Raw genomic sequence first — 20,866 nt, forward strand, 5'->3', positions numbered from 1 at the left:
GGTAGAAAAGTGGACAATATTGACCTAAAATACTTTTTTATATTATTTATTGATAGATAAGTGATTTTTCGTGTGTGTTTTGGCTTGGTAATGGTCATAGTTGCAGCCATCAGTGATTCTACCCACTCTAATGTAACCCCTGTTGTGTGCGGCAAAGTAAACTCTTGCAACTTTCAAAGCGAGTCAACCTTGATGCCACCTCATTAAAATAACAATTTTGCGAGTAATAACAAAATAATCATTTTCAAGGATCCCCATCCCTCTATTGTAGCTTGCGGTTTCCATGTTTAATAAAATGAGGCGTGGAAATCTGTGTGTGTTTGTGCGTGGCGTGAGAGAGAGAGAGAGAGAGAGAGAGAGAGAGAGAGAGAGAGAGAGAGAGAGAGAAGGAGAGAGAGAGATCCAGCCAGTATCCAATAACAGCTGGTGTCGGTGCGTAATGACCTTTTGTCTCCCGGCGGTCAGGTACGGAGAGTGGGGGCGGAGACACGGGAGGAGCGGCTTCAGATCGGACTGGTCCCGGCGTCCCGGACAACAAATGGCCGTGAACCGGCACGGAGGAAGAGTGTGATATCTGTGTTTTCTTTTCCCCCCCTCTCAGTGCGACCACGGCGAAAGAGCTGCCTCCATGCTCATATAGCAGGTTAGAAGGGGGGCAAGGAGCGCTCTTCATCCTCACTCTCTGTGCGTTTTATCCGTCTGGCAGAAGAATGGGAGAGTCCTGTTGACACCACGGAGAGATACACGCTGAGACCGACTATGGCTGTGGACGGTAGGAGCGCGTTTACTATCCCTCTCAGTAATGCGTCTTAACCAGCCATACAGTAGCCGTTCATTCAGGGGCAGTGTGGCACTCACCAGTGAGTTCACAGAGATCTTGTAGTACTTAAATCTAACGTTAAACCTCAACATACAGTGTTTTCACATGTGCATGTGTTAATTCAGAGATTAAATGATGCGATACTTGTTTTAAATTGGCTTTACAAACTGTAGGGGATGTTTAAAAGAGCTGACTATGTATTTAAATCACACCACAAAGTCTCCTTGATCAAATTTTTCCTCACCAAAACAAGTTGCTTCTGACAGGATCTCAAATATGACATCTGTCAGGTTATCTTGGGTTTGCCCAAATCAAACTTGCCAGCGATCCATCCAGTCACCAAGTGGGGCTGAAAATGTTTTGAAGGATGCTTTTAATATTCAGTGCAGTTAAGTATTTGCTTTACCGCAAAGAAGTTCAGTGTTTCCTGTTTGTGCTTGAAAGCGCTATATTTATCTGGCAGCACCTGGATCACCTGGATGAATTACCGGCGGTGTTCAGCCGGGGAGTGTAACAATGATGCAGCATTCTTTGTTCTCTGCTCCTTTTGTATCTTTTGTGTCTCTTCTGTGGAAAGACAAGAATGAAATATGACTTGAGAAGAATTCGAGAAAAAAAAAACAAAAAAACACCTGCACCACCCCCAGAGGACTTACTTTGTTGTGTGTAAATCCAAGGTTTTCCGAGGTTGTTAGGTGGTGCAATGGTTATTTTTATTACTGTTATTTCTTCACTCGCTGATTGCTGTTTTGTCTTTGAAAGGCTAGGCAGATGGTGATAGAAAAAAACTACTTTTGAGAAGCTAGTTGATTCGCTTGGGAAAAATACAAAACGTCTCGGTTTCGAGCCTGAAATTAGTTGCAGATAAATCTTCTTTAGCATGACCCAGTGTATTCCATAGCTTTCTTGGAAAATGTTTCTTCAAAAGTATAATGGAATGAACATATTTTTTTTTACAAATGAGGTCGAATTTTATGCAATCTTGAAAGAAATGCCCGTTTTTAGGCATCTGAGTTCCTCACGTCCCCTTGCTTCAGGGGAAAAAAACAATTAGTCATGAACATACCGCGTATGAAACGCTCTCCAGTATTTCTGATTTGTCCGTGCCTTATTGTTGTTGTCCCGCTCCTCCCCACGCTTGGCTGGCTGGAGTCTGCTCTGGGCTAACTAGCTTACGTGAAGCCTAATCAGAACCTCTCCCCCCATCCGCTCAAGGGCAATAATGTGTGCGAGAGCGTCGGAGTAGTGCCAAGTGTGTGTTTCCACCTGTCCTCTGTCCACCGGAGAGCAGGTTGGGTCTTCATTAGCGCGGCTGCAGGTAAAAAGGCTCAGTCGGATATGTGTGTATGCTGTGACACATTGAGCCATTCATAATGAATCTATAGTTTACTTAAGCATCGCTAATTTATTCAGAGCCCTGAGCGTTGGTGCCTCCCTGACAGTATGCTTTGCCATTTAAACTTTGATGAGTGTTGGTCCAAAAAGACTGTAGCACGGTTTGAAGGCACACACAGGCTTTGATTTATAACCTGTGCCAGTTATTACGACAAGGGATCTCATACATGTCAGGGCACAGATACGTATTTACGGACTTTTCAAAAAGTTTTATGCTATTTGACTAATGTTTAACTAGAACTGGATAACTGCTAAAACAGAGAAAGTTAGCGTGACATGTCTTGGACCATATTCTTTTGTTCCGTGGCTACTTCAGGTGGGCTATGATTAGTATAATAGCTTCACTGATTGATTATATTTTTCCATTTGCCTGGAGGCCGCAGTGCTATTGTTACGTGGGCGGCCAGCAACGAGCCCGTGACACTATCAATTACAAGGGGCGAGATGCATCTTAAATTGGACAATGGACATTTTTGCCTCATCTTCGCGTAAATTGCGGAGAGAATTACATTTTCCTCCTCGCCGCCCGCCGCACGGCGAGCCGCGCTGTGTAATTATGTTCTCCTCCATGTTTTGGCGAGTCTGAATGCATGAAATTTATCAGACGTTCGCTTAAATCGACCGGGACATCTGGCTGCATTGTCATATCTGAGATAAGCAGCCGTGCGCGTGGCGGCGCTGGACTGTCCGGTTGCGCATTGTTCCGGAGCAGCGTGGTTCATCCCCGTGGTTCACACTACGGGAACAGGCACTGGGGCGGCCCGGTGTATGTGTGTGCGCGCTCCTTGAAGGCAGGCCTGGCTGAGCTCAGCAAGCAGAGCGTCCAAAGATTTGGGCCAGATGCAGAGACCGTCAGGGTCCATCCATCCGTACACTGATAGACATGTACACAGAGGCATGCACAAATAGCAAAAAAGCAACAAGCCGTGCTCGCCATCAACCCGACAGGCCCACATGGAGAAAAGCTGCTGGATCTGAATCTAAAAACAGCCCCTTTTATTTATCTCAACCCCCACATCTCTCTCTGGACATGTCAGGAGAGAGTACGCTGTAGGAGGGTCTATTTACTGGCTTGTGGATGCACAAGAAGTGTGTACACATACTGTATGATCTGGTCTATGCTGTGAGATGTTCTTCTTTAAAACACAGTTAAATAAAAAGCAGCACTTTAGTACAACCACAGCCTGCATCCATGTCTTGTTGAATGATCTACTGTGCCATTAATCCTCCAGACCACGGTTAACCCATTCCTCTAATGCCCCACGGCGCATCAACAGACCCCTTTCTTCTGATACATATCGTGTGCTCGTTCAGCCGTAAAATAATTGCCCCTCTCCACTGGGATGCCGTACCACAGGATTCCAGTCTGGGCGCGCGCACGGGAACGGGAGCGGGCGTTTTGGCCCACGAGTGTGTTTATGTTTGTGTGTGTGTGTGTGTGTGTGTGAACATGCAGATGAAGCAGAAGGGGAGCCAGCACCCCGGTGAGTGGGACGATGGGGGAGGAGGAGTGTTAGCTTTTAACAGACAAACACACCCTTTGTTGTGTTCCTGGCATGTGTTGCGTTGCCTCCTGGAAACGGCGTCCATTTGGTGCATTTGGTGTTTTAGCCAAATGTGTTTTGGTCCTCTGTAGCTGAGTAATGTGGTAATAGCTGGTCAACCTTCTCGGTGACAGTGGCGCGCGGGGTGGGGGTTATAAGGCAATTTTCTGCGTGCGTGCATGACGGGGAGCATGCAAGCTGTTAACCTCTTTCCACTGCCTATCATCATCGCCTGCTTCTTCACAGCGGGGAGTGTGTCACTCAGTGTAATGCATGGAGAATCCTCTCGAACACACGCACGCACACACACACTCCAGTCATCCATCATCAACTCTCTGATCCACCGCTGCTCTTCAGCTGCACCTGGCCTCAGCCTGTGGATTTTAGACCCACGGAGTGGTAGAAAGATAAGTGGACAGAGAGGAAGAGAAAACAAGAGCTTCGAAAATGTCCATCTGTCAGGTGAAAGATGTTGTTATTTATGCTTTTTTGGGACTCACAATTTGTATAGTTTTGGTCATCCCGAGAACGTGTACTCGCCAAAGTGATGGCTGGAATCCAGGACATTTAGATTATCTACAGTAAAAGAGGTCAAGATGAAGTGGAGCGCCCCTGAAATGTTGACGTTTTTATACCGTGATGAATGTGTATACTGGAAGGCTCTGGCCTGTGCTCCCTCAGCCTAATAAGTTTCGAGACTGCGTGACGACTTTCTTCCACAGATTTAGCATCGCCTCCTTTAGGATTATTGCAGTCATGACGCGCAGTTTCAAATCAAATCGGCAGAACCGCACATTTTTGTCCAAAGGGGGGGATTCAGGTGTGTTACACCAGTGTCGGCTAACCTGAAGCGTTTAGCCTCATGTGAAGCTATCCTCTCCGAGACCGGTAAACAATCCTTGCTGGATAAAATCGTTCCAGCTCCCCTTTACGTTTCATGGTGGCTATTTTTTTCTTAACGCTGACGTTGCCTCTGTCCCAGATCTCATTAATTAAATCTGCGACCAGAGGCTCATTATTGAGGCCAAAACTATGAATCCTGATTTAATATTGTATGTCGGGGTGAAGGCACTTATACTACCCAGTATATTAGTAACATAATAATCAATTCAAACCCCAGTGTCCATTAGAGAGTTGTTAATGGAAAATGTTTTCAATGAGTTATTGATCTAATGGACTTCTCAAGCGCTCCCGTCCGACCAGCCGCCAACTGCTTTGACCTCTGACTCAGTGGGTAAGACGTGGATGGACACGGGGCGATTGAGTAGATTTCTGCTCTGATCCCAGCACACTTACGGAGATTGATGAAGCGGTGAAAGAGGAGAAGCCCGCTTCGGTGTAAATCAGCGGCGGATTAACAGGAGCACAGTCGTGGATTGTGGATTCTGTTCTGAGGCGCTGAACTCGCACGGCCGTCTCGTCTCAGTTTCCCCCTCGTCCTCTCTGCTGCCCTCGCCGCACCTGAGACACCTCTCTGACTCACTGCCCTTCCAGTGAGGTCCCGACTTCTCCCCCTCCCTGCTCCCTCCTTACCCCTTCCTCTTCCTGAATTAGAGCGCGCACAGGCCCATGTCCAATTCCTCTCCTTTAATTAGCCTCCTGCACACGGAGAGGGATCCGGGGAGAGGAGCTGAAAGGGTGTGGGGTTAGATGAAAAAAGGATGTAGTTCTTCTGAAGGATTTCACTAATTAGGCATAATTTCACACCATACAGGGGCTGTATCCCCCATGTATCACACACATGTTCTTACTTACTACTGACTTAATACATGTAAACTCGATCATCCCCCCTCCTCCTCTCGTCCCCGTGTTTTCCCTTCCCTCACACACCCAATCAGCTCAATCAAAGCATTTATAAAACATTTGTGTTGTCTTATTTTCGACTGTAACTGCACCGCTGTTGTAAAGGCTCAATTTGCCATTTGTGAATATTGTCCGTTGTTGCTCTCCGTCATTACCATCTGTCCAGAGAAAACGAGATAGCGCCATGTTCCACTAATATCTTTTTGCCCTCCGTCTCATCCTTGGCCAGATGTCTTTCAGCCTGCAGTTTCAAGGAGAGCAGCCCCCCCCGCCCCCACCCCTTCCCACTCACTTTGCTTCCCATTAGAGTCTGCTAAACAAACAGTCTAATTAAGTGTGGCCTTGTGTGATAGGGTAAGCTTGGAGCTTTTCACTCTTTGTTAATAGGCTGCCCTGCTCCTCCCTCCAAGTGCTGGGGGGGTCAGTGAAGCCTGTGGTGCAGATTGCCCATTAAACCAAATGGCTGATGGCTCCGGCTACACCCTAACAAGGCATACATCCTCGCACAGTCAGGAGCACAAGTCACGTTCATCCACTCGAAAAGCAATTACATTACTGAAAGGCAGTGGCATGATCTGTGGTTTCATCTGCACGGCGGAGTCATTTGCATATACAAAACTATCCGAGTATTATTATTATTTTATTTATTTTTTTGTCTGCGTGACTTTGAAATTGAACGTGTTTTAGACTCGTTCTGATCGCTCTCACCTATTCCAAAAATAGAAATCAATTTAAATGTCTGTTTTTATCCAACACCAGGTTTCTGTTTCCTTAACCTCCACGCAGCCCACCTTCTGTCGCACCCCTTCTTCTTTCTATCCATATTCCACCACCTCTCTCCCTTCCTGCCCTGTTCCCTGATGTGTATTATCACAAAGTTCCTGCGAATATACAGCTCTGGCAGAGCCTTTGGCCTCCTCTGGTTGTCACAGTGCTGCTCAAATGGGTCCTCAATTTACCATGTCAATAGGCAGCCAAGTGTCAGCGTGTCAGCTCGGCGACTGAGGTGGGGAGGGAGAGTTGTTTAAATGCAGCTCAATGCTCCGTGACTCTCTTTAACCCCTAGAACTAACCTTCTCCATACTTTATTGCATTTTCTCATACATTGGTTGCATGTTTTTCATTTTCCCTCTCAGCAGGCTCATATTTTCTGCGGCGCTCCTGTCTGCCTGTCTTGTCATACTCCCTGCTGTATCTCATTGGCATTACACTTAAAAAAGAAAAAAAGAAAAAAGGTCCTCCCCAATCATTTCAATCCCACAATTCTTTGCATGCTCATTGAACATGTGCCATTTTCACTTCACAAACGTTTCCTCATTTCGCCCCCCCTCCCACGCTCACTGAGCCCGGGGGGGAAAAGCTCCGGATGATGTAAAAGCCTTATGGCACTTTCAAAAAGTGCCTCACGCCATGTCAAATATGTACTGCGGGAATTTATAATGTGCCCAAACTGCACTGATATTTGTGAGAGGTTTAATTGAACATGTGGGTTTTGGTTTGTGCGTTCATGCAAGGAGATTTCTGCCCGTGCGCTAAAAATAAGAACAGACTTTAGTATCACGTCCCGGAAGAGGTCTTTGAGGCTGACACGAAGAGTTCCCTTTTAGCCCGAATGCGACTCACTACCTCATATGCCCCCTCCTGTCTTCCATTTAAATTATTCATTCAACAAATGAGACTGGAGCTATAATGCCAAAGTGATTTTATTTTTGATTCATTTGGTAAACTCAGAATGGGATTTTTGTCTTGAGTTTAAGTAGCTGAAGCCTAAAGACCAACTATTTTCTTTATATAATTACCCTGTCTTATTAGTTATTTTGTGTTTGCTTTAATCATTTATTTTGGTTGTTTCCCTCTATTGCACCAAACACTGCAAACACTGCTTGTGCTTCTGTGCACTGTTTGTGTACAGTAATGCTCTTTCGAGCATCTGCACCCTTTTGACCCGGTTTAGTTGAATCCATGGAGACATGCGACTGTTGTACCTTATCCGTAGATTAGGGCGGATTTGTCCCATAAGAGTGGGATGCAGAGGCAGCTGGATGTGACTGCTTACGCTGCACTGGTCACAAAGACTGTAGAACTAAAAGATATAAAAAAAAATCCTTAGCAATGCACGTACACTAATGTAGTTTTTGACTCTGCAGAAGCACCTAGAGCTATGTAAGGCTCTGCAGATCTCGACAGTCGCTTAAAGGAATAAACAGCCGTCACTTTCTCCAAGTCCCAGTCTATCTCCCCAAGAACATTTATTCCCTCTCATTCCACTTGATCTGGTCGTGTCCTCCAGTGATGTTATGATGTTTTTATAGAACTTATCTCCAGAAATAGCTGTTATATTAAACTAGAAATGACAGACGTTAAAGTGGAACCGAGACCAGACTATTGTCGCGGGAGGCAGCCGAGGTTGCAGGGCTGTCAGTCAGAGTTAGTGGGGGCGGGCTCTAAGCTGTCATCCCAGTGTTTCGGTCTCGCCCTACATATCAGGTCACTGGTGCTCTGCAGGCTTTGGGTCTTGGCAGGAGCACATACACACATGCGGACTCACAAACCTCCACACACATAGCTCATGCGTACAGCTTTTGCACTCGCGCGCGCACAATTGCACCGGCGGGCTGAGTCACCAACTGTGGCACTGAGAAAGATTTTCAGCCGGGAATAAAAAGTGACACAATGTCATGTATTGAGAGTTTCCAAGAAACTCGGCGTCTCTGATAGATGGAATGGATTTTTTCGAAATGGATCGAAAGAGATGAGACAGATCTGCAGAAACTTTTAAAACTGGTTGAGAAGGCCTCTACTAAGCGAGAGCAGAGAGAAGCTCAGTCCCTATATTGAGGGATATAAAGCGAGATGGGCTGGAGGTGAGAAAGTGAAATAATTAAGGGTCGGATAATAAAACTCTTCTCCCTTGTCCCATCTCATTTAAAGCGAAAATGCTCCACAATCAGCCAATTAACATGAGTAGATGTAACAGCACAGACATGGCTCTGTGTGTGTGTGTGTGTGTTTTCATGTCTGTGAGATAGAAAGCGAGTAAAAGGCTTTGCTCCGTGCTTTCATTGCCCCATTGTTAACATGATGTGTCTGTGGGATAATTAGAGTGTGCCTCGGTTTGTGTGAGTGTCTGTGTGATTGTCTGTGACGTCTGAGTGGCTGGGTGATAATAAGGAAATGGTTCACTGGAGTGGAAGAGGGAGTTAGAACTAGAGCCGGTTTGGCGCTGCAGTGTTAGAACTGACTTACTGAGAGCACCGTGCCGCACGCCGTGAGAAGTGCCAGTGTCAGCGTTAACAAGGAACTATGCACCACACACACACACACACACACACACACACTGAGGTTGATTAATTGGCTGGACACTGAGGGGGCGCCCACAGCAGTCTTTGCATCGGTGTGCTGTCTGTGTAACACCTGGCGTCATTGGAAGTCAACATTATAGGGGAGTTATCAATAGAGAGCTGATAATGTTGAATGAAAACCTGGATCCGACCATGGAAAAATATGGACAAAGGCGTCCGTATTTACTACCGTAGCTGCAGCTGGTGGCCCGTTCAATTACATTAATAAGTCAGAATGTTGCAGGAGCAAATTTAGAAAGGCACAGAAACGATCATTATCAGCCGACTCTGTTTGTAACGCAGTACAAATGTTATCTTTGTTCTTAAAATGTGAAACTAAATCATGATCATTATGATTTTGGCAGTTTCCTTATCAGAACGTCATAGTTAATCTCTACAAATCATTAAATGCAACAAAAGGAGTAAGAAACAGGCTACCTGTCATCTCCCCCTGCTTAAATCTCAGCCCTGAGCTATATTAATCACTAGCTGAGTATATATTTGTATTCAGTGCATAAGCATGACACTGGTGTCATTTCCCTCCTGGAAGAGCAAGAAAAGGATGATGACTGTATTTCCAAACTGTTTGACTGGGCCTTAGGGAAAGGAAACCCCTTGAGAAATAAGGACAGAGTGCGTGCGTGAGGTTTGGAGTAAAGGATTAAAAGGGAAGGAAGTAGAAAGGTCCCCTAGGATCTTTCTTGCCTGGACAAGAAGCTCCTGCTGAGACTTTCTGTGTATTGATGTGTGTGTTTGTCTGCATGTGTGCACAGGAGCAACAAAGAGCCTCGCTTCTCTTCTCCGTTTCATCCCAAACCGCCTGCTTTGTACCAACTGCTGTCTGCTACGTTGTCCGACAGTGCAGCCTTAGGAAGCCATGCGAGCGAGAAAGAACAAGTGTGCGCGCGCGCGTGTGAGTGCAGAGGAGCGGTAATTGGCATGTCCATCCGACTGAAAGGCCTGGGCAAAGTGGCAGTGCAGGAGTGGAGCTGATAACATGGCAATTAAGCCCGGGAGAGACTAGACCCCCAATCAGCACAGCGTGGTGCAGAGACTTACAGAGACAGGTGGGACTAAGCACTGAGAGCGGATACAGAGACGGGGAGAATGGACGAGTGCCCCCAGGTGTGAGCTAATTTGTCTTGCCGCTAGACTGAAAACAAGCGATTTCCAGAAGGGCTTGTACCAAACCTGGCTGAATGCATTGTGTCGCCCGCGCTCCCCGCGGAAGACACCTGCTGCACCCGCTGACAAAATCTTGGCTTTGTTGCGTCTTTTTCAAACCCAAACCGCTTGCCGTTGAAACAACAGCACTGGCGAAGCTTCTACAGAGGAAATAGAGCAGAGTAATTTCATGGCTCTGTTTGATTGTTTTTCGCCAGTGGCGGTGCTGCGGCGCTGCAGCTCTCCACTCACCTGTCTCAGTAGTATTTCCACCTCCTCTCTGTGTGGGCCCCCTGCCACAACCTTTGCATCTTCCACCCACCCTCTCCTCTTCCTCCTCTCCCTTCCTTCCCCTCTAGGAAGGATTAGACAGAGCTTCCTGGATCACATCACGCAGGAGTGCAACAAACTTTAAAAACTTCAAAGCTCTGAGTAATGTTTCACTTGGCTGACAGGAGTAGTCCTGCTGCTGCTGCCGCTGCTGCCGCCGCCGCCGAGTTGCTGCTTCTTAATCATTCACGCTGCTTACGAATCTACAAACTACCTGCCTGCAATTTTCATTCTCTGCCTGTCTATCTCCGCTTCAATTTCATTGGCACGTTTTCCTTTTCTCGCCAACAGTGTACCTCTCAGCTTCTCCAGAGCTTTAACTTTCTCTTTTTTTTCAACTCTGCCCATTCTATAAACTCATTTCCTCCTCTTTTCCATTCCTCTTTATCTCCTTTTTATCCCCCCTGAACTGTTCTCTTTGTGTGAATGCATGGATGCCCTGGAGCAGATCATCAACAAACTGCCAGAATGGTCATTCATTTGCTTCGTTATTTGCGAAACCCTGAACGTTCGATAACCGTGCCATTTATTCATGCTAACGTGTACACTCTGTTTTTATCGACGGTCTTCTTTTGCCACGCTACATAGCTCCGACATTTCTTCTTTAATAAGTAACAAAAGTCCACAAGCGCTGACATATATAAGCAAGCAACTTGTGTGACAATAATGGTTTAAGGACAGTCAATAAAGTATTGAGTTCTGAACCCCCACCCACCACCCCAACATCCCATTCTCTCAGCGGGCCTTGGCGTGAGTGCACCGCATCGATTCACAGACCACATGCGACAATCACAAATAACTGTGGCCCACTCTCATCACTGTAGGCTATAGCGCGTGTATGTATGGGTTCCAGCTTGCAGGCTCCGCTCCTCTCGGGGAAGTTGTGTGTCTCCTTGTGGTTAAAGAGTTGTAATGTGAGCGCATAAAGAGCTGATTCCTCTATGCTCAGCAGAAAGAGGGTGGTGGATTCCTGCCGGACAGCCATTCAGGCCATCACAGAAGGTATGTGCGAGCTGGCAACCTGCATTTTGCTTGTGTAAACTGCTTCCTCGATTCCAGTTAAGAGGGGGGAAAAAAAGTTGATAATGGGAAAAACTGTTAGTCTCGTAGCTTTGAAACACTCTGGCGCTCATGAGCAGACCATCTGGCCGATAACTCTTAGCTCCAAATGAGTGGATCTTGAAATCAGAAGATAACCTGCTAAACGGTTTCTTCTTTATCAAGGACGGGGGCACCAAGTTAATGTTTTGTACCAAAACATCCGTCAATCGGCTCAAACTGAATATTTTGTTCCTGTGTGAGGCTAAATATTTAAAAACCCGATCTTGTCTGAGCGGAGAAGTTAGAAGTCAGTTCATTCCCTCCACCATTTTGGATTCTTTCCAGCACAAAGCAGAGGAGGACCATCTGTATGACAGGCAAACTGTGAAGACATTTTAGATCGCAGCATGTAGTGAGATTTGAAGGCAGAGGAATAATGTGTAATTCTTGGCTGACAGATGAAATGACTGTTATTTGTTGCCCACATGGATGAACATAATACCAGCGCTCTGTCAATTTGACTGCACTGCAACATCTGAAATGTTAAAATCTGCAAAAGTGAAACATCGGTTCAGTTCAGTTCAGCTGCGGTGTGCCACTGGCATGCGAATTTCAAACAGTTTATATTAATGTTCTGCCTGTCTGACCTTTTCTTGTAATTTCCCCTATTTCATGCTCTGTCCCATTTCCCTCGGTTCATTAGGAAGTCCTAACCCACCTAATTTAGATAAATTTGTCCAAGGGTTTTCATGCGCTCTGAGTGATAACAAGCTGTGCATGGATAGATTGATCATGTGATTACCTTGCCAGTTAGACTGGCTTGTTGAATAATAATTTGATATTTCCTAAACGCGAAGAAATTACATGTCCTTGAATGTCTGTGGTACTTTATTAGAAATGTTATCGAGTAGCTGCTGGAGATTGTGTTGTATTTCTGTGTGCAGGGCAGACAGACCAAGGGAGACAGGGCAACAGGCGCCCAGGCAGATTTAATGAAATTCACTGAGTAGAAATGATAGATGAAAATAATTTGGTGATGCAAGGTGGGTGGGAGCCCGACCAACATCCCTGTGGTGGAAATTTGGTTTGGAATCGCTCGGCTGGGACCTGATTATGCTCCGGCAAAGATCTGCCGGGACAATCAAATCATTTAGGTGAGCTTTACACCGATCAAGCATAACATTATCCTAATATTGTGTAGGTCTCCCTTGTGCCTCCAAAACAGTTCTGACTCATCGGAGAATGGATACAGGCCTTCTGAGCGTGTCCTGTGGTGTTAGTGGGGGACTTTGGGTCCTATTGGTTGAGGAGAGGGCCCACTGTGGATCAGGCTTGTTCCAGTGCATCCCACAGATACCTGATCTGTTTGGGATCTAGTGGATTTGGAGGCCGGGTCAACACTGAGTCTGGCTATGCTACACAGCTGAACTAAACTCAACTTTCAGACACACATGCACAATTCCCTAACCCTAACCCATGGAAACATCATCCACAACTTTGGTTCCTACCACCAAATCCACTGTGCTGATGCTGGCTTGGAGAGTCAGATGAACCCAGATGGGCTGGTGGAACTATTTAATGTATTTGCTTTTCAAATGAAGAGTGGTGATGACCAGACGAGCGAGCTCCGAAAATATACACTAGCAAAATTTGTTAGGTTTGGCTTATTTCCACTGATGACCAACTCTCGGCCAATGAGCGAGAGTGTTTAAACGTGGATCTTCATAATTCATGTATGAGGTCAGAAAACCACATAAGTTCGTGTTTTGTATTTGGACCAATCAGGATTCAGTGTGATTTGAATCGAAAATGTTAAGACAGCTGCTGGGTGGTTTGCTCACGTCGTCTGGCCTTTCAGCCAGTTCTGATCAGTCAACACCCACATCTGCTTGTTAAAGTAGATTAGCAGATTTTGTGTTGCATTCTATAAATCACAGCCCCTTTTTTTTTTTTTTTTATCACTGACTCCGTCCATCTGCCATTTGTTGAAAAGTGGGTAATTCACTGGGTTTTACAGATTTAGTCCCCCCCCCCCCCCCCTTAACAAAAAGCTGCATTCAGGTGATGAGTTGCTGTTGGTAATTAGTACAAGCAGCCCTCTTTGGCATTGTCATTCATTTTGATACTTTTCTATTATTCATTCATTCGTCTTCTGTAACCGCTTGTCCTGTGGAGCCTATCCCAGCTGTCATCGGGCGAGAGGCGGGGTACACCCTGGACAGGTCGCCAGTCTATCGCAGGGCACATTTTTATTATACAAATATTAATTATACTGCAGTTTTAGGAGTTTGTTTTGCATATTTGTCTTCAAGTTTTGAAGTTTTCTTATTCAGAATACATTTGCATGTGTAATGACAAATCCACTCTGTGATGATCTCTGAAAATTTGACATCCGACAAAGCCATTAGTTTGTGTACCTTTTGAAATAGGTCAGTACTTTAGTGTTAATACACTTTGGTTTTAGCCCTTTGCTTCCTTTACTTGAGTATTCCAGTCGCACATTCAGATCTCTCAAATATAAGATATCCACAACACACATGAAGGAACACTCCAGACCACCACGTTACTAGAGTGCATGCCAAAGACCCTCACTGATCCTGTCTGCTCCCCGGTTTGATCAAGCCTGATCACACCTCACTTCCTATTACTCAGCCTCATCTCCTCGTTGTCCTTCCTCATCCTCCGTCCCGCTTTGACATTCACTCTAGATTATTGATTGTCAGTGAGATCTAATCTGTTCTCCCCCGTGTTGTCATACAAGGGCTTGGCTGTGAAGGGGAGAAAAAAAAAACAACAACAGGCACACACGGCCTCCAAAAACCTCCTCAGCAGTTCACTCCCGTGGTCGTTACCCGGTGCAATTAGTTTTACTGTTATTCTCTGAAGCTTAATTTTCCGTCTATTCTCTCTTTTGTGCCTTGTCATCTCGACAGTTCCCTGACTCTCACTCCGTGCGTCTGGCCTTCATTCCTTCATCCTCTTAAGAGGACATGACCACGTCAGACCCCTGTGTCCCATCTCCTTTTCTGTGTCATCCTTCCTTTTCCTCTTGTTGTGTGAAACGTGTACTCAGTTAATTTGAACGGGAGTGGATATGACAGCCACTGGCCCCGAGCGGAGGAGTGTCTGTGTGTGTGTGTGTGTGTGTGTGCGCGTGTGTTTTATCTAAAGTGATCTGTAATTGTATGTTCTCTGACACGGTGATGGATAATCAATAGTTCTGTCTGTCTCTGTGGAACTGTGGTGGGGGCCAGAGTTAGAGAATTAAAGTCATCCTGTCCTCAATGCTGGACCTTTTAGTTGAGTCGCTTTTCTTTCCCTGCACTGCTTACAGAGAGAAAACCAAGGCTGGCCAGGCATTTATACATATACCAGCCTTTGTTATTATCTCTTATGTGCTCTTAGGGGTTTAGAAATGCCAGCTCCACCTGCTTTCTGGGCTACACCGTGCGCTGTGAGCCACAGTTTCCCTGCGGTTTAATCCAGAATTCAGCCTCCATCCGCGTGGCCGCTTCTGCAGCCGCTCCGCTGCTTCATTCACATCCAGTGGCCTAAACAAATGCAGACAGGGATTATCCAGATGTGTGAATACGTGAGCTGCTGGCACCGTGAGTCGCATTCACATGCACGAGTGCGCTGGCGTTCGCCGACGCACACGACCGCAAGGGCGGATTCAGCTGGCACTTTTTTCGCCCGTGCCCTGATGAGAGCGGGAAGCCTGCGTCGCGGATGTCCATTGTTTACTACCATTCCCCTGTTTGCGTGCTCCCGTGACACTGATCATTTGTGAAAGGTAAACCTCAGCCCCGGCCTCTGCGACAATGTCTCGTGTCAGAGTCTATAATAGGCTGCAGTGCATCATGGGAAAAAACCCCTGAGGGTCCCGGGTTTTATATTTATTTTTAAAGCTGCAACCAGATTCTTCTCTTTCCCTCCCTCCTGCGCTTTCAAATGGAGTAATTTCATGGCTCATTCCTGGGGTTAAAACTGGGTCTGGTGGAGTGGCAGAGTCGTAAATGGCCCCTCGCTTTACCCCCAACATCCTATAGGACCGACTCGTGGAGCTGGCAGCATTGGTCGGTCCGTTGCTATATTTAGGACTCCAGGTTTAATGTGTTATACGGGCGTGAAATCACTGCATGATGAAGTTTTCACCCCCTTGAAGATTACAGAGGAACGAGGGTGATGGTGATTTTTTTTTTCTTTCCCTGCTTTATATAAAACTTGGAGCGCAAATAGAAATTTTATCTTTGAGTTGAATAAGAGGTGCTCGGTGGGGAGGGAGTTGATGCCAGTATCATGCTGCTGAAATGCACCATGCCACCCTCTCTGTGATGCCTGGAATAAGGTGGATTAGCCAGACCAATGCCTCATCGACCACGCGAGAGGATGAGGCAAACACACGCATACTTACCCTGAAGTTGATGCCAAGGTTATACAGAAATCAAACTTCTACAAAAAAAAAAAAGGCCTACACGGCAAAATAGTCCACATGGAATAATTTAGATGATCTCTTTTGGAGTCAAATGAGTAATGCTGGGTGATGCCGTGTTAATCTACTGTGGGATTTGGCTTGGAACGACCTTCCGGGGTGCCGTACCTAACGGCTTAATTACCTTTTCAAAAGGGAATACCTCTGAGATTTAGCAGCCGCTCCGCACAGCAGATATGCCTCTCAGTCAAGAGGAGGTGATGTGAGGTTACACTTCACTGGGCTCAGTCATATTGACCTACCTACTTGAACACACAGGCACACACAAACTGACAACACAACACCTGTCTGACACTTTGCCCTTGATTTCGGCACGACTATCCCCAACAGTTTTTTCTCTTCTTTTTTCCTGTACGCCAGCCTAAAGACTGACTCCATCGCCGGGCTGCTTATTTCTGTTTGATAAACTTGCTCAGAAACTCAGAAAACACACATCATCATCTCTTCATCATCTTTTTCATCCTGCCTCGCATCCTCCACCCTCCCTCGTCTTCTCACCCCTCCCTCAACTGGAGGTGATAAAAGTCGCCGGCAAGGGCAGCGAGAGATAATACAACACCAGATAGTGACAAATAGGGCAGTGGGGATCTGGCGGTTGCCCGGGCTGATCAAATGCGTGTTGAGACAAGACAAGGAAAGGTGACAGATATCATCTCCTGCCGAGCAATAATCGCCCCCAGAGATCTCAAAAAAATCTATGGAGCTTTAGCACAGCTAGTATATAATGCCTTTTTTTTTTTTCCTGAAGCTCCTTAAAAGCAACCAGCACGGGCATAATTGTGTTGCAATGTCATTTCAAAAGAGTCTTCAGTTGGAAGGTATGGATATTTAATCCTCTTTGGCTGAGGTTAAGCCAACCGGATCCATTAAAGTTTGCAGAATGAGCATTTTGCCTTCTTTTTTTTTTGACTGCTGGAGGTGACTAGGTCTATCGATGTAGCAGACTGAGTTTCAGTGCAAGAGGGAAAGTCATGAGCCTCTACTTCTTCTTCATGTGGAAGTGATGTCTTTAACGTGTAAGGCCTTTGACTAATAAGTGGAAAGCTTTGTCTTTAACAGCTTGTGAAATTAAGTTGTTTGGTGGGCTATTAACGTTTCACCGAGCCTCCTTTCTTCTCTTGAGCTCTTTTACCTTGATACAGTTTGACGGGTTTGCATGGATGCTAATTCACTGCACGGCTCTCCCCTTCTCCCCTTGTCTGTCTTGCTTTTGCACTTTCTCTTGTCTCTTTCTTCGGGATTGGCAGGTCTTTAGGGTTGCAAGGCGCTTAGCTTCCCGTGTTCCTTCCTCCCGTCTCCTCCCCCTCAGCCTGACTGGCAGTAATTACATCAGGGTTGGGCCCGGTTTGTCCCGACAACCCCAAAGACCTGACAACCGGAAAGAGACGGAAGAGCGCCGAAAGAGAGCGCGAGGAAAAACGCAGACGGGGGAAACGAGACAGATACGGCATAAGGAGAGACCAAAGGGGCAACCTACAGAAATGAGAAAAGCGGTAGGGAAGCACAAGACAAGAGAGAGGAAGAGGTATACGATGGGAGAGAGGCAGAAAAAGGTTACACCTCAGTGATTCTTGACAGGTCTTTCTTCTTTTTCATCTCCACCTTCTTCTTTTTTTATTCCTTCTCTCTGTATTCACCGCTGCTTACTTGAACAGACTTCTAGGTTGAGAAAAAGTGTTGTTGTTTTTTCTGCCAGCTCCTCTCGGCTGCAGCCAGGTGTTTCCCCACAAACCTTGTCTGTCATACGCCAGTGGTCTTTTGTGCAATTCTAAAATGGGAATGGAAGGTTTGTTTTCCCTTGTTGTTGTTGTTGTTGGTGGTGTTTCTATTTATTTATTTTTTTTGTATAGTTGGAGAAGATGGATAGAAGTTAGAGGACCATGTGGGCAAATGTCACTTTCAAGAAGTAAGATATTAACTAGAGAAATAAATCTGGAACAGAAAAGAACAGAAATGAGGAAGACATTGATTCATCCTCAAAGGATGCCGTGATGTTTTTTGAGGCACGATTTCTTCACATTAAAAAGTGATCAATGGCTGATTTATCTAGCCCTGTGCCCATCATTGGTTTGTCTACAGCTCGGTGATTGTGTTTACGCGCACGGACAAAACCGAGGATTTTACAGAGATGTCCAAATAATGTAGGAACTTAGAGTTAATTCTTTAAATGCTCCGAACCCCCTGCACTTATTTGCAGATTGCACATTAGGTACACTGATATAGTCTTTATCGCTTTCAACTACTGCTGGCAGACTATATTACTGTGGTGTGAGATGCTGGAGAATAAAGAATGTTTTGGAACAGGCGGTCTGAAAGAGCCTGCTGTTCAACTTCATTAGTTCAGTTTCAATTTGGTCGGACATTACATTCAATTATTTTGGCCCTTGAAGCCAAATGAATGGATCCCTTATCGCATTACAGATTTCTCTGTTTTCCTTCCCATCGCACGCCCTCCTGATCTTTTACCCTCCCTCTTACTGTCACCCGTCTCCCATCTTCTTCTGTCATTCATATTACATGATATATAATTAACGGTTAGGTAAAGGGAGCCACGGTTGCATGTCTATTTGAAACAAATCCAGTGCTACAGACGCACAGTACAATACCTCGTCCAACTTGATGTGAGCTGCAGAGGACGCCCTGCGACTCTCGGAGAAGTGCACTCTGACCCTGCGCTGACAACGTGTCCGCTTCGCTGTCCCACAGCAAACACCGCGTCCTGTGAGGAAAAGGAGGAAGGATACAAATCAAATATTCATGATGCAGGATTTAAATAATCAAGGACTAATCTGGCAAGAGAGACACTTTTCCAGAAAATCATGCTCTGCTTCTGTGAATATGCACTCAGTATAATTGGAGATCACAGTGGAGCCGCACTGCTGCCCACCAGCATCACCAAAACAGCCATCTGTTTGTCGCTGTACTGGAGTCAGCAGACAAAGCATGTAATATGGAATGAATGCAGCCTGTAAAGCCCTTTGAAGAGCTTTGTGGATTATCACTCATTTATTTTCTTGTGTTTTTTATTTTTTTTTTTGGTGCTCCTGTCTGAAAACGCGTTAACCAGAGACAATACAAAGTGAGAGCTTATCAGCGTGTATTTTTCTTCCTGCTTACTCATCTCCTTCCTTTCTCTCCTCTCAGCGGCGTCCAGCTTCAGTTTTTGCCGTGCCTCCCTGGAGCACACGGTGTCTGCTGAGGAGCTGAGCTACCAGCTGCCGCGTCGCGCCGGAGGCAGCAACCTGACCTGGCACGACGGCCGTGGCCAGAGGACAGCGCACACGCGCACCGTCAAACTACTGCAGCAGCCCGGCACAGAGGGCATCCAGGTATACAGACAGTCCACCAGAGCAGACCAGAGGCCACGTGGCACGTGTTTCGCTGCATGTAAATGAATGTCTATTGTGGTTGTGCTCGTGAAAACGAACACAGATTGGCGACATAAGCAACACGTCACTGAAAATTACTACCACAAGACAATCAAAGCAGGAACATGGTTTATTTTAGCCAGTATCTGAAAAGCCCAGTTTTAAGAGCTCCCTCTATCATCACACCTGGTTGCACCTTGGGGTCGGTTCAGCCGTTACCTTCATATACTTTTAATGTGTTACAGAATTTCCCAGTGGAACACCAAAAAGTGTGCAACTTCAAGTTTGACGATGAAAGTATTCATTATCAACTATAACGCTCATCATTAAAACAAACTGAAGCAAGGTCAGATGAACCAAAAGCTGGCTGATCACACCACAGATGAACCATTAAGCATTGTTGTTACTAATTTTAGTATTCCACTTTTCAGAAATGAAACTATTGCTAGCCAGTTTGTGAGAGCTTTATAAATACCATGACCATTTGTGCACTTAATAGACCCTTGATGCATGGCACCATCTGCACCCTTAGGAGACAAGTGGCAGATCTTGAGTCTGCTCACCCCGATGGGAGAATTGAGCATCACCGCAGATTCTCAAACTAAATATTGCATTTTATCAGACAGACAAAGCAGAAGGAAAATCACTTTTGTTCCAGACCTGTCTGTGTCACAGTAGCACATTTCCCCGAGCTCTGTCTCTAAAAATAAGTGGAATCACGGCGTCAGAAATGCATTGAAAGTGTGATTCCATTTTCTCAGAAACACAGATTAACATTTTTTAAAATTCTATGCTGCAACATAAAAAAACACAAAAAACATTTGGAAAGCCCTGCACAAGTATTTTTTTTTAATGCTAAACATGACTGTAAAGATTAATGTGAGCAAAAGAAAATATAAATCTTTCATCCATCTCTGTAGCATTCATAGCACTTTGTCAAGGGTAGCAAGGATTGGAGGGGAGGACCCAAATGCAGGACACGGGAAGAGGAAAAAAAATGAAATTTAATGACTGTAATGGAGAACAAAAGGCACTGCAGTGACACAACAGCCTGTTAATGCGAAAGATGCAATCCATAAAAGACACATACCTTTACCTCATTCAATTTAATAAAAAAAATTATCTGTCATCTAAAAAAATATATATTTTGTAAGCGCCGTCTCTAACTCTGAGGGAAAGAGTGATGCATTGAAGCTGGACTGGATGGGAATACATATACGCTTTATCAGATAATCTGTTAACATCAGAGAGACGAGAGAGACCGTGTGAGATCAGTGTGAGTGCTCCGTCTCTAGCAGTCCAATCTCAGAAGTACCAGGAAGTCTAATTGTTTTATCTTGTACATGTGGTACGTGATGCCTTGTACACGTTGTCTAGTCTCACCTGAGCCTTTTGGTAGATGACACCACGTAGGAACAAGTTATATAAAGGAGGAATGGGAACTCATTGCTTGTGATGAAACAGTGCACAGAAACTAGACTCCCAGATGCAGACAGTTAATGCTGCACGTCTTCTATGTCTAAACATCTGATTTATTCCACACGTGTGTGTTTTCCCCGAAGCTCGAG

General features: G+C 45.6%; 1 protein-coding gene across 3 annotated transcripts in view; it reads left to right on the plus strand.

Annotated features, from left to right (window-relative positions):
• Positions 1-572: 572 nt before the first annotated feature.
• The window catches only part of LOC311494138 (sterile alpha motif domain-containing protein 10-like), a 45,263-nt gene continuing 24,969 nt past the window's right edge, over positions 573-20,866 (plus strand). For all 3 annotated transcript variants that reach the window (XR_014699267.1, XM_084553037.1, XM_084553038.1), the window contains exons 1-2: positions 573-772; positions 19,075-19,259. Coding sequence is in view for 2 of the 3 variants with exons in the window: in XM_084553037.1 (XP_084409163.1) it covers positions 760-772; positions 19,075-19,259 (198 nt within the window). In the remaining variant the exon portion in view is untranslated. The remainder of the gene's footprint in view (positions 773-19,074; positions 19,260-20,866) is intronic.

This window comes from Chelon labrosus (genome assembly GCF_963514085.1).
Source record: "Chelon labrosus genome assembly, chromosome: 10".
NCBI classification, from domain to species: domain Eukaryota; kingdom Metazoa; phylum Chordata; class Actinopteri; order Mugiliformes; family Mugilidae; genus Chelon; species Chelon labrosus.